Genomic DNA, 14,947 nt, shown 5'->3' on the forward strand with positions numbered 1-14,947 from the left:
TGATTATGTTGACCTATGGCTGGAGATCATAATTCTGCCCTCTTTAAGATCATAATTCCACAACTTTTGCCAGTGTTCTTGAATGTCATGCAAAGGGATTTATTTGCATAGGCAACAGAGGGCCACCCAAAGTTTATATCAAGGGATTTATCAGTAATTGTTGGTACTGTCTCTTTTACAAGCGTTCTTTGTATGTTGTGAAGAAATTAAACATACCCGAAGTGTTTCAGAGAGCACACAATTGTTTTCACTCTGCCTCACATAGACAATAGCATTACTGGCTGGTATGACTCAATAGATAAGCGATGGCATTACATCAGCCCCTACAGCCTCTTAGCAGGCACAGTGAAGTCAGCTAATCATGCTGCTTTCTTCCTCGAATAAAAAGACATTACGGTTTTCTTTTATGCTCTAGGAAGCGTTAAGAAACTTCAAGGAACTTCGAGCCAAATTTCAAAAGCTTGATGCGCCATCTCTTCCAGGACCTGTTAAATTCCCAGAAGGTGTTTCTCAAAAGGGTGACACTGGAAGCAGACAGTCCACAAAGACTTTGGCCAGTGGGAAATACCCCTCTTCCAACCACAATGAGCCCCTACCAAACTGTGCCAGTGGTGACTCCCAGATTCTTAAACCCCAGAAAGTGAAGTTGGCTCAGAAGAGTGACACTCAGAAATGTTCTAATTCCCTGGAACCTCCTGAGAGTTCTTCTGGTTCTTCAGTAAATTCACAGAAGGCTTCTCTGCTGTTAGATGTGAATCAGTCAAATGCTGAGATAACCAATAAGAAGAAAGTAATGGTGAACAACAGCTTCAGAAAGAAGCTCTGGAACTGGGAGGTTTTATCTCAGAAAAGTAAGATGTCATCAGTCTTTATCCCTGCCAGTTGTGGAATCAGGGCCTTCCATCTGGAAGAGTGGAAAAGCATGGGGCTTACTCCAGAGGAGCCCAGGAAAAAGATGGAAAGAAAAGGAGGCCAGACCCTTCCTTCCCAGAGGCGCTTGATGGCCCAAAGAAGATTGTGTGCCACCTCTGAAGATCCCACTGTTCGACTTTCTCAACATAGCAGCAGGAGCCCAGCAAACCCCAGTCCTGAGAAGAGCCCGGCAGGGAGCACCTGCCACCCTGTCTATGATGGTGAGCTCACCAGCCAGGCCCCAGGTGAGAAATCGAATCCCCACAGGCCTGGGGGGAAGGGGCACCGTGTTTCTAATGTAGAGCTTGCTGGCTTGGGATGGTCACATACGTGAGCTGGGCAATGTTTGCTTCAAACTCCAGCACAGGTATTCTAGGCCCATTTGCTAGGTTATAATTTCAGGTTTGGGTAAAGTGATTAATCTCCTGGAATTATATGGAGACACAGTTGGGGCAAACTTGGATTTGAATCTTAGCTCTACTTCTTACAAGATGCATGAAATTGGACAATCTGCTTAACTTCATAAAGCCTGGTCTGCTCTCCTATCAATCGATCCATCACCAATCTTCCTTGTCTTGGTAAATAGTGCAACCATGTCTTGGTTGCTCAGGCCAAAAATCTAGGAGTCATGCTCTATTCCTGTCTCCTCCTCATTCTTTGTGACTAATCCATCAGCAAGCTCTTGGTTCTATCATCAAACTATGTTCTGAATCCCTCTACTTGCTCCCGTTTCTGCCTTCTGCCCATGTCTACACCACCATGGACCATCTCTTGCCTGGACCTGCTTTCACACTCTTGCCCTCCTATATTGTACTTTCCTCCTTGCAGGCACAGTGATCCTCTAAAGCATAAATCCAATCATGTCACTCCCCAGCTCATTTCAACCACAGCCATATTACAGTGGCTCATATGATTTGCTCTTTGACTACCTCTCCTCTCTCACCACATTGGCCTTCTTGCTATTCCTTAGGTACGCCAAACTACTTCTACCCCAGGACCTCTGCACCTGCAGATCCCTCTTCTGGAACATGTTTCCCCTAGGACTTTGATGTCTCACTCCCTCACTTCATCAACATCTCAGCTCAATGTCACCTGCTGTGAGTGGACCTTGTAGATCGCTCTATCTAAAATAGCCACCCCACCGCCAGCATTCTTTATCTTCCTACATTGCTTTGGTTTTCTTCGTATCACTTATCCCTATCTGGTATATTATTATGCATTTGTTTGTTTATCTGAGTAAAATATAAGTTAAATGAGGATAAAAACTGTCTTCTTTACCACTGTATCCCCAGAACCTAGAAGAACAAGGCCAGTTTCAGTGGGTCCTCAAGAAAGTATTTTTTGAATGATTGAAGGCATGGATGGATGGATAGATGGATGTCCTGCTTATAATCTTATATGGTTTCTCTTTGCACTCAGAATAGCATCTAAACTACTTACTGACTTCATAGCTCTGCTGCTTTTGGTCCCTGCTTATGTCTCTGACTTACCTCCTGCTCTCTTCCCTGGTTCACTAGCCCACAGGTAGCACCCTGGATTTCTTGCTGTTCCTTGAACAGATTTTGTTATGACTCAGGACCTTTGCAATTGCTGTTCCCTCTTCCTAGACAACTCTTTTCTTTGATCTTTGCATAATTGCCTTTAGATCTAAGTTCAAATGATACTTTCCCAGATAAGCCTTCTCTAGCCAGAGATCTCCATCTAAAGACCACTACCTCACCACCAAGAGTTCACATTCTTTCATATCATCATTATTTCCTTTATAGAACTAATAGATTGCTATGATTTTCTTTTTTGCGTTTTTTTTTTATTGAAGTATAGTTGATTTACAATGTTGTATTAGTTTCAGGTGTACAGCAGAATGATTCCATTATACATATATATGTGTTTCTATTCTTTTTTAGATTATTTTCCCTTATAGGTTATTACAAAATATTGAGTAGAGTTCCCTGTGCTATACAGTAGGTCCTTGTTGGTTATCTATTTTATGTATAGTGGTGTGTATATATGAATCCCAAACTCCTAATTTGTCCCCCTGCTTCCCACCGCCGTCTGTGATTTTCTTATCTGTTTATTTGTTTGTATGTTTATCATCAGCCTCCTCGTATTAGAATGAAAATTCCTGAGGGCAGAACTCTATATGTTCTTGCTCTTAACTCTAGCCGCAGCCCCTAGAACAATGCTTGGAATATAGTAGATAGTTATTGATGAAGGGATGGAAATGAAGAGAGGATGAATGGGAGGAAGGAGAGATGGGAGGAGAGAAAGGGCTAGATAACCTACCTGATGGAGCTGTTGGGAGGATTAAGTGAGAAAACCTATGTAAACTGCTTAGCACAGTGCCTGGTAAAAATTAGGAGCTCAGTTAGTAAGTGATCATTCACTTTCACTGTCTTCTACCTAAGTTGATAAAGACTAAAATCTCTGACATTGCGGCTTATAATTCAAGCCTTAGAAGAATGCAGCTCTGGCCCTGACTATGTAACCCCTGCTGGTAGGGCTAGAAGGAAGCCCCGCTCCCGCCTGCAAAAGATAGCAGGGCTTTGAGGAGGTTGCCCTGAGGTACTTGTGAAACACTAGCCAACTTCTCTAGTTTTGCCATGTAGTCAACCACTGTATTATGTAAACCGAAAAATCAAGGTTTGAATAATGAATAATATAAGAATAATATTATTCTTGAATAGTATTGAGAATATTAAAGAATCTTGAATAATATAAGATTTGGGGCTATTTTCAGTGTAAGAGGCAGATACAATGTTTATATACAATGTTGAAATTTCTGTTGGTTGGCTTATCAGTGCAGAAAGGCAAAATACATGAAATTGGGACGGTCCTGGAAAATTCTAGGACACAAAATCCACAGGTGCCCAGGTACCACAAAGCCAGCCTTGAAGCCTGTTCTAGGCATTGAGCCCCGGAAATCATTGACGAATTGTTACTCCTCTTCATGGCTCCCGTGTTAGTTGCCCGTCATCAGTGCTTGAAGAATCCTTTCAGGGAATAATCATTGTCCATTTCCCCTGATGCAGGCCCTGTGCTTGGTGCTGGGGGGAGGTCACTGGGGCCTAGTCCCTGCCCTCGAGGAGCCTACATTCAGTGGGAAGATAGACCAGCTCTTTTAATATGCCACCACACCGATGGAGAAGTGGTAACAATGTGCTAGGGGATACAGAACAAAGAGTGGTTGATTCTGAGTTTGTTTTCTGGTAGAAATCAAGAAAGACCTCCTAGAGGAGGTGTCATTGGAGCAGGGCCTTAAAGAATGAGTCAGAGTTCGCCAAGGGAGAAGTGAGGGAACAGCATTCCAGAACCAGGAGGAATGGCATGAACAAAATCTTGGATATATGAGAGCTATTTAAGGCTTTTAAAGTTAAATCTGGAATGCTGTTCCAGATATATATATATATATATATATATATATATATATATATATATATATATATATATATATGGCTCATTTTGCTGTACAACCACAACTTTGTAAATCAACTGTACTTCAATTTAAAAAGTAAATTAAAAAAATAGAAACTATAAAAAAATCAAATCTGGAAAACGGAGAAGCCAGTGGTTGTGAGTGAAAGATGTTAGGGCTTTAGGTTGGGGAAGGAGGGTGGTAAAGTGTGATAAGAAAAGAAATGTAGATTGAGGCTGTATGGTGTTTAAATGCCAGAGTATGGAGTGAGTGGACGGCAGCTGAGGAAACTGGGCTTCATCCTCTGGGCAGCTGGATGGTGGCAAGATCAGGTTTGAACAGGGAACCCTATCTAAAAAAAAAAAAAAAAAAAAGAGTGACTATATGTGTATGTATAACTGATTCACTTTGCTGTACACTTGAAACTAACACAACATCGATTGTAAATCAACTATATTTCAAGAAAAATTATTTATTTATTTTCTTTATTTTGGGGGCTGTATCAGGTCTTCGTTGCAGCGTGAGGGCTTCTCCCTCGTTGCGGTGTGTGGGCTTCTGTCTAGTCGTGGTGTGCAGGGTTTTTCTCTCTCTAGTTGTGACGCGTGGGCTCTGTAGTTGGCAGCACGCTGGCTGTCTCATTGGGGCGCGCAAGCTCAGTAGTTGTGACGCGTGGGCCTAGCTGCCATGCAGCGTGTGGGATCTTCGTTCCCCGACCAGGGATTGAACCTGCGTCCCCTGCATTGTAAGGCAGACTCTTCACCACTGGACCACCAGGGATGTCCCTTCGATAAAAATTTAAAAAAACAAAAACAAAAACAAAAAAAGGTCAGGTTTGCATTTTGATCAGGACACTCTGTCTGCTGGGTGGAGAATAGATGGTAGGGGAGTGCGGCTGAGGCCAGCCATGAAATGGAAATATTAACCTACATTTTGGACTGTTTATGCTCAGAGGACCAGCCAGATGTCAGTCATCCACAACTTCCCAACACCAAGCCACTGCCTTCCGTCAAGTCCCTGGGTCCTCCTCCCGCAAAGCCACCGAGGCCCCCGGTCGTGAACCTCCAGGCCTTCCAGACGCAGGCAGCTGCCCTTCCCAAGACCCACAGGGAAGGTAAGGAAATGCGCAGGGCCCCGTGCACAGCCAGCCAACAGAAGTCACGGCTCCCGTGGCCGGACCCCCGTCACCTCCCGCTCTGCAGCATCGTCTCCCAGGGGACAGTGCTGGACTGCTTCTCTGTGGGGCTCGACATCCATCACTGCTTATTCTCACGTAGAGGCTGTGGCAGCTCGCCTGTGAAATGACACATCTGTGGGAATTGGCCCCTTATCGCTGCTGGGCCAGCCTGCTTCCCCTGAGAGCACTGCATTTGATCACTGGGAATCTGTCCAAGAGGAAGAAAACAAAAAGTAGCTGAGGAGGGAGGCAGGGAGTCTTTGTTTTCCTACAAAGCCCATGTTGTCAACACAACCAAGTGCCGTAGGGGAGGGGGAGGGAGTGAAGAGAGGAAAGTCAGTGTGAACTTGACCTGGGATCCTGCTGGGAGTTCCTTGGGCCTCTGTGATCTGCCTTCAGGAATGAATTGAAGGGCCCCTACCCCTGCCCCCATTAGTCCTTTCCAGGACCTGCATCCTTGGCAGCCATCCTCCTGTGCTCTTGTGTGTTTTCCTCTACTATGTAAAGGGAAACACCTTCTCACCCCGCGTTTCCCCCACTGCAGCTTGATCCTGCTGACACTGTAAACACCTTCGCTTACATTTGCTCTAGTGAAACACAAGGTGAACATACACTTTGGGGTGATGCGTAGTGCTGTGCTAGCATTTGTCTTACTGTGGCCATGAGTGCCTGTGGATGGTACACTAAAAGAGCTAATTCTTCGTTCATTTATTCTTAGTTTGTTGTCTGTTCATTAGACTGCTTTGGGCAAACTTTGGGTGAAATTTCTTTAACTCAGTGATTCTCAAACTTCAGCATGCATCAGAGTTAGCTAGAGGACTTGTTAAAACACAGCTTACTGGGCCCAACCCCAGAGTTCTGATTCAGTTGGTCTTGGTTTGGGGCCTGAGAATTTACCTTTTTTAACAAGTTCACGGCGAGATGCTGATGTTGCTGGTCCAGGGACCACACTTCGAGAACCACTGCTATAAGTCATCTGAAGTTTTATCCTAAAAGAAAATCCTATAGCGAGAAATCGAGCTCTGCTAAGTATACTTTGATAATATGGCCACCTCCATATCAAAGAAGGCTCAGTATGACTTTTATAAGCATTAAATAATTCAGGCCTCAAACCATCTCTCTGAAAAAGAAGGTTGTCAGAGAACAGAGAACATAGGACTAAGATTTCGGGAATAAAATGGGCTTTGTCGATCCCAGCTCCCCCCTCGCTAGCTATGTAAGTCTGGGCATGGTACTCACTGAGCCTCATTGTCGTTATCTATAAAATGGGGATGATAATAACCCTCGATGATTGTGAGGAGAAGTGAGATGAGGCCTGGGGAGACTTTGAACAGTGCTCGGCACTCCAGTAAATGCTCAATAAAGGCACTGTTATCATTCACTCAAGCACACGCTGAGCAGCTATACTCTCTTTGCCAGGCTCCGTGATAGAAACAAGGGATTAAGAGGTAAACCCCACAGGGCTTACCTGGAGGTAAGCCCCTCCAGGGCTCCAGGGGGTCAAAGTCTAATACAGGAGATTGCACTCATAAATAAGCACCATAAAGTGTAGGTGAACACTGCATGCAGGACTGACGGTCCCTGGGTGCCAGGGGGAGGGGCGGCTTGGGGCACAGGTAAGCTGCCCTTCTACATTTTGTCTCTGGGTCGGGGGAGGAGATGGCGGGGTGTGGTCATTGCACAAACAATTCACGTAAACAGGCTGCCACTGAAACCCCTCTTTTTCACCCTGCCTCTTGCTCTTGCAGCAGCTGGGGAGGAAGGCGACATGCCTCCAGAGAGGTGAGTACCCGTTTTTCAATTGTGTAGGAGCGTAGCCCATCAAGGAGGCTGCTTAGCCTGCCCAAAAGCAGGCAATGAGCACACGCCAGGTGTCTGTATTTCTCAGAAGAGTTGCAGGAAGAGCAGATTTATAAGCACCGAACTGCAACTTTAGATTAAATGAGAGATTAAATAAACTGCATTTAAAAACCAGGCTGGCGTTAAGTTGCAAAGATGGTCATCTGAGGTCCTTTTACTTATGATACAGTTGGGTTCAGTAAATTGAAACATCAGCCTCTGTAGTAATAAATCAGATTACAGGCCACAGAGTGCTGTGGGCAGCCAGTGTGATGTTAGGAATCGGTAATGGGACAAAGGACCTTCTGGTTTTGGTGCACTCATTGTAAGATTTTGGCCATGAAGTGTCAGCCCATTAATCACTCAGCCACATACTATCTGTTGAGCCCTCTGATGTGTCATGCATCAAGCTGGCTACTGTATACAGATGTTCTCACTTCCTCTTCTCAAGAACGCTGTGAAGTTGCTGCCCCTGTCCTCATTTTCCAGCTAAAGACAGTTGGCCTCAGAAAGTTTGTCACTTGCAGAGGCATGACTCCAACCCAGGTGTGCCCAGACTATTTTTTTAACTGAGATATAATTGATATATAACACTGTATAAGTTTGAGGTGCACAGTGTATTGGTTCAAGACACTTATATATTACAATATTATTACTATGGTAGTATTAGCTAATGCCTTTATCACTTTGCATAATTATTTCTTTTTTGTGCTGCAAATAGTTAAAAATCTAGTCGCTCAGCAGCTTTGAGTTTATAATATAGCATTATTTTTTACTGTAATCCCTATGTCGTGCATTGAATCTCCAGAACTTATCTATCTACAGGTTGCAAGTTTGTACTCTTAAACAACATCTCCAATTTCTCCATCCCCCAGCCCTTGGTAACCACCATTCTATTTTCTGCTTTTGCAAGTTCTGTTTTTTTTTTTTAAGATTCCACATATAAGTGATATCATGCAGTATTTGTCTTTCTCTGTCTGACTTATCTTACTTAGCATAATGCCTTCAGGGTTCATCCATGTCTTTGCAGATGGCAAGATGGCCTTCTTTTTCAAGGTTGAATAATATTCCATATATAAATGTGTGCATATATATATATATCACATTTATAATATTACATTCATATATCTATAACATTATCTATCACATTTACACATTTATATATATAATATGTGGATTTTATATATATATATATGTATATATCTCATATCTTCTCTACCCATTCATCTGTGGACACTTAGGCGTCCATCCATATCTTGGCTATTGTGACTAATGCCGCAATGAACGTGGGAGCACAGGTATTTTTTTGAGATCCTATTTTTGTTTCCTTCAGGTGTATACCAAGGTATAGGATTTCTGGATCATATGGCAGTTCAATTTTTAAGTTTTCAAGGAAGCACCATACTGTTTTCCATAGTAGCTGTACTAACCGGTACGCCCAAACTATTTTGACTATACAAACTCCTTCACAAAGATGCTCCTGTTATCTAGAAGGTCAGTCTTAGAAGGAGAACTAAACATAAAAATAAATAATCATACTACTTATTCATTCATTAAATGTTTATAATAGTAGAATGTGTTACATTTTGTAATAGAGAAAGGTATAAGTTTCAGAGGTTGCAAAAATGCAGAGGGATCATTTTTCCTTGGGAGGGTCAGGCAAGTCTTTATAGAAAACATATGAGTTGTCTATTGCTACAGTAATACTGCATAATACCAACAGAACATCAACAGTATACAAAGTGACTGTGGGTTCGGCTGATCTGGGCTGGGCTCAGCTGGTGTGGCTCACATGTTGAAGACTATCTAGACAGTTTTGCTGATACTGAGTCAGAGTGGAAGGGCATTGAAGCTTTACATGGCAGTGGGCAGGGATCCATGAAGGGGTGAAGAATAGGGGCATTAACTCAATCAACCTAACAGTGAAGAGGAAACATTTGAAATAAGTATTGAGGATAAACATCTGTTGGAAAATGTGGGAAGGTACACTATAGGCAGAGGCAGGAAGTGTGGAGTAACAAGTCTTCTTTTGGAAACTAGAACTACTTGAGTTAGAGTATAGAAAGTATAGTAAGGAATGGAAAGAAATGGGAGGGAGACAGGAACCAAATCATGGAGGATCTCGTACACTAATGACTTGATACGATGCTCTTGTTCAACAAGGAACAGACCGAATGATGCTAGAAAAGATTCATGTGCTCTAGGAACTCCTGGTTCAGTTGTCTGTTTGAAAGAGTTCAAGGATGGCATGAGGTAGGTCAGTGGAACTGCCTTCTATGTGCATTTATATGAAAGAGGGAAAAAAATTTAGAAGGCTTGGGAGATGATTTGCACTATTTACTCAGTGAACATGGGCCTCAGTATCACAGTTTGAGGGGAGAATGTAATTCTGCTGTGCTCTGAGTCAGTCTTAATTCCCTCTTGCCTCAAATACGGTGAGCACCTCAGTATGATTATGAGTGTGATTCAGCACACTCATAAGCTAGTGTTCAGCTAGATATGCATTTTCCCTACAGCTTGGCTCTAAACTAAGCTGACTCCTTCTCTGGCACTTGAATCATCCATTTCAACATGGGGGGCAAACTTGCTGTGATGGGCAAGTATTGGGAAACTGTAGTCAGCCTCTAACGTGACACCTTCTTCCTAAGAGATTTACAAGGACAGTTTCACTATTCTGTCCTTTCACACTGACTTTAGAATCTAGCCTCATCTAAAATGAGGCTCACTATACTTCGGTTATGATATGGGCCATACTGCTATAAGAGTGAAAGACAAGAGATGAAGAGGCACCAGAATACTTAGGCCTGTCTTCATAGAAGGAAAAACACCTTGAGATGTATCCTGTGTGATAGGTCAGGATTAGGTAGGCTTACTTATTTGTTCCCTTTTGTGTGACTGTAAGATAGGTGAGGGCAGGGTTTTGTCCCCAGAAATAACCACATTCTTGACTGGTAGTTGGTAGATGGATGGATGGACGGACAGATGGATGGACTAAAGGACAGAGCAATGGCTGGTCAGTATAGAGCTAGAACATGATTGAAAGCAAGGTGGTAGTAATAAAAAAGAGGATATAAAGAGACAAAAGAAGTATGCTGATGTGGAAAAGTAAGAGATGACATTAGATCCTGAAATACATTAAGTGCCATGCTAAGGATTTTGAATTTTATCTTGTCAATGATAAGAAATTAGCTTGAACAAGTAAATGCCATGATGCTAGGCAGCCTTAGATACAACTTCTGTGGAAACTGGCGCTTGTTTGGGAAGAACATCTTCCATGTTCATGGTATTAATTTTCAATAAAGATATTAGATTAGAAATAGAATATGTCAGATCTTATTACTGGAAGGAGACATGGCAATTATCTAATGCAGCCAGGCCATTACAGCATAATGTTAACAAAAATCTGGGCTTTTCATCTAAGCCTTACCATTTAACACCTATGTAGTACTGGACAAATGCCTTAACCTCTGCAAACCTCAGTTTCTACTTATGTAAAATGGGATATTGATAGATCCTAACTCATGCAATTGTGGTGTTGGTTAAATGAAGTAATGATTGTAAAGTGTTTAGCACATTACCTAGCATCTAGAGAGTGCTCAATACCATTTACTTGGCTGTTATACAACCTCCCACCAAAGGCAAGAATTCATGCTCAGAAGCTTAGTCTCTTCAAAAATCCTTTCATGGGGACCTCATTGCCTGGAGAGTCCAGTGTTTTTCTTTGTTGGGCCAGATTTTATCCACTGAACATATATTTATTGAGCATCTACTATATGCCAAGCCCTCTTATATACATTGAGAATACAGCAGTGTATAAAATATCTTACATGTACCCACACACACATTTGTTCGTTTGTTTATTCAAAAGTCCTTCAAGTTGGGCTGGAAAAAGAAATGACTTCCTTACTCTAGATTCCCAACCATCCCTCCAAGATCTATTCATTGGTATTATGGATGTTGTCCTTACTCCTCCTTTACGTGACAGTTTTTAAAACATCTAAGGACTACTTTCTTCTCTAATCTCAAACGGTCATTGTTTTCAACCATTACTCATAAAACGGGAGTCTTTGTGTTTTCACTGTATTTCTGTGGATATATTTTGTAATCCTCTTGTTAGGAACTCAGTGCATTTAGAATAGCCATTTTTACTTCTGAGCCTCTCTATATTGTGTATTAAATATAAGCAGCATTGTGTAATGGAGCAAGTACAGGTCTGGAGTCAGATTAGCATGGGTTCAACCACTCTATTTTACACAAGTCATTCAACAGCTCAGAGTTTTGACATGTGCGTCTGTAAAGTGAACATAGTAATATTTACTTCATTGATGGTCACAAAGACTAAATGAGATAAATTATATAAAGCATGGAGTACACAGAAGATGATCAATGAGTCTTAGTTTCTTCAACTCTTGGCCTCTCCATTTCTTCTTATCTCTGGAATATTAATATCGCATTAATGAATTGACTCTGTGGAGTTTATCCTTTGTCATCACTCTTTCATGCAAACCAAGCTGGTTGGCATGCCTCTTGAATAAGCAGCTCCTATTTGTGTTTGTGAGCAAAGCAGGGTAGTCCCAGGGCAGTAAGCAGCCCTGGGTCTATATCAGTACTTAGCAGAGTTGGCTAATATTTTATTCATTAGCTATCAATATGGGTTTTCTCCTATTAAGAAGAGTCAGAGGGTAGTCCTGAGTCAGGGAATCTCTGACTTAGACACTAAGGCAGGGAGAGGCTATTTATTTCAGGAGTAGAAAAGATTCAGACAGTACACTGTTTCTCGCGTGAGGGTCTGTGCCTGGATCTCAGGATTCCACCATATTCTCTTCTGGACTTTTAATTTTGTATTTTCATTTTGATGATCATCTTTAAAAGATAATATAAGCCTATTTTCAATCTTCTGGATGGCCTCCTTCAACCTAATACTTTGGGACATACTTTTGTGTTTGGTTTTTGATATTTCTTTCCCATGCAGAGTGGGAAACACAAGCATCTTCTAGGGCTGAGCAGATTATGTGACTATGTCTAGGACCTGTATTAGACAACCGGGAAGAATAGAACCTGGGGAATAAATGCCTTTACTAAAGCGTTCAAGTAAAATAATGATGATAACAGAGAAATGACATCGTGGCCAAATAAGATGAAGCTGTAGTCCTTATTTGAATAGTGGTAAGTGCTATAAAGAAAAAAAATGTTTATACAAGTTTTAAAGGTTACACTCCACTTACAGTTATTACAAAATATTGACTATATTCCCTTTTTTGTACAACACATTCTTGTAGCTTATCTTACACCCGATAGTTTGTAACTCCCACTTCCCCACCCATATATTGCTCCCCCCAAATTGTAACCACTAGTTTGTTTTCTATCTCTGTGAGTCTGCTTCTATAAAGAAAAAAATTTAAAGCATATTAGGATAATAACAGGGGGTTGGGAGTGAAATAAAGGAGGTGTAGGATGATCAAGAAAAGCCTCCCTGAGGTGGTGACATTTGGATTGAGACCTGAATGATGAGGACCCAGTTATGGAAGGTCTAGAAGATGTTCCAGGAGAGGGAACAGCTGGGCGAATTCTCAAGAACCGCCCTCTACACATTTCAAGAACTGGAACGGCAGGGAGCACAGCTAAAACACAGAGCTCTAGGGGAATGGCGGTGCTGGTTCTTGGGAACCGTGGAATGAGTTTGGATTTTGCTCTAAATGCATTGGGAAGCCAGAGGAGAGTTTTTAAGCCAGGCAGTGACATGAGCTGACATTTATTTTGTAAAGATCAATCTGGATGCTGTCTAAATACTAAATTTAGTGGAGAAGCAGGTGGAAATAGGCAGACAGCCTAGGAAGCCATTGTGACAATGAAACAATGGCAATAACATTAAAAATAGCAATCAACACTGATATGGTGTCTGTTCTAAGCATAAGTGATTCCATTTGTGACAATCTTTAAGAAGTAGATGAAGCTATTATATATTTTATAGATGAGAAAACTGAGTCACAGAGAGGTTAAGTAACTTGACACAGACAAGGGGGTAGAAATGGAGATAAAGAAATGAACGGATTCAAGTTATGTTTTAAAGGAAAGCCAGCAATTGCTGGATCAGCTGTGGGGAGTGAGATGGGAGGGAAAGAGAGGAATCTAGAACCTGTAGGTGATGTGTTGTTTCCATCCCTGTTGATATTTAACAATGTGCTTGGCACATCACCAGTGCTCAGCACAAGATGGTACTTTCCTAAAAGCTATTGGGGATTGGTTTCTATTTAACAAAACAAGCATGTCTTTGTACTGTATGCATGTAACACTAGAACTTCTGAAGGCTAGTTTTTAAATCGTTTGTAACTACAGTGCTATTTCATGAATGGCTGCATTTTAGGTAGTTAATACTAGTATAGATCTGCTCCCAATGACCAACAGCAAAGTAGGCTCCTCATAATGCTATCTGGAATGTGAAAATTGGCCCCAAGATCTCAGTGTGTTAAACTGAGTCACTTTGGGGCAAAAATAAAGAGAAGGACTTTTTTTTTTTTTTAAGCCTGTGCCTTTATTAATTTTTAGATCCAGAACACTCAGGTGGCTTCAGCTCAACCCACTTCAATAACTTCTTATTATCCCTTTTTAATTGGACTTTAGGGACTTACCAAGGCCACTGTTCGCTCTGCCTTTCACAAGGGCAAGGGTGGTGGGAACAGTGGATTTATTTAAGCTCTCTCTCTTCTTTCATGTTTTTAAGTTTTCCTCCTTTTAAAAAAAATCACCTAAAGATTCTACTTATTGAGCACTTTTTACAGACAAAGCCTTGTGCCCTATGTTTATGTCCCACTTTCATTTTAAAACTCCCAACTGCAACCACCCCATGAAGTAAGTGGTTAGTGGACTCTCTAACCATAGAGTCAGGTTAAGTAATCCAGGAAGATGCAACTGGATCAACAGTGCCAGGGTCTGACCTGGTCAGCCCGACTCCAGAGCACAGCCTCCCAGGTGTCTTACTGTGGATTCACATGGGACTCTTACCTGTGACAAAAGAGGGCAAGGTTTAAGAGACTCCTGGCCTCCTTGTTTTTTGTTTGGTAATTGACAAATATTTACAGCATCTTATGTGTGGCATAGCTGTGGATTCACCCCTCACGCTGTCCTCATTGCCTATTGTCCAGTTCTTTCTAATTAAAAATGAGGTTGTGAATAAAATGGAAATAAAATTATATATAAAAAACCAGACTTGTGGCCTTAGGATTTCATTTTTTCTCTTTGCAGAAAGATCTGTGTGAGGGAGGCTGGCTACAGTGGAAAGTGTTTAGAGTCAAGCAGTGCCTTCTCTCTTTGGTAGCATTCAATTGATAAGGAAAAGGTCATGATTTAGGAAGAAATCAGACAGTCACGAGTTGTAGACTTGGAGCCTTTTTTTTGTACATAGGTATATTCAGAAAACTTGAGTGAAAACTAATCTTTGGTTACTGGGCACGTCCTGGGCATTGCTCAGCCCTTTATTTATATCTGTTAGACTCATTTGAACCCCATAACCATTTTAAGAGGGCAAAACTAATATTCCCGTCTTGTAGAGGAGAAACCACGAGCTCAGAGACATTTCATGACTTGACCTAAAGTATAAGATAATACAGAGC

At 41.7% G+C, this 14,947-nt stretch overlaps 1 protein-coding gene across 1 annotated transcript in view; it reads left to right on the top strand.

Moving 5' to 3' along the window:
• Nucleotides 1–406: 406 nt before the first annotated feature.
• Nucleotides 407–14,947, top strand: part of FYB2 (FYN binding protein 2) — an 84,855-nt gene continuing 70,314 nt past the window's right edge. Inside the window, 4 exon segments of the mRNA XM_060305037.1 lie at nucleotides 407–1,157; nucleotides 5,274–5,435; nucleotides 7,247–7,280; nucleotides 13,056–13,064. Coding sequence (XP_060161020.1) covers nucleotides 407–1,157; nucleotides 5,274–5,435; nucleotides 7,247–7,280; nucleotides 13,056–13,064 — 956 coding nt within the window.

Source organism: Globicephala melas, chromosome 1 (assembly GCF_963455315.2).
Source record: "Globicephala melas chromosome 1, mGloMel1.2, whole genome shotgun sequence".
Taxonomy (NCBI): Eukaryota; Metazoa; Chordata; class Mammalia; order Artiodactyla; family Delphinidae; genus Globicephala; species Globicephala melas.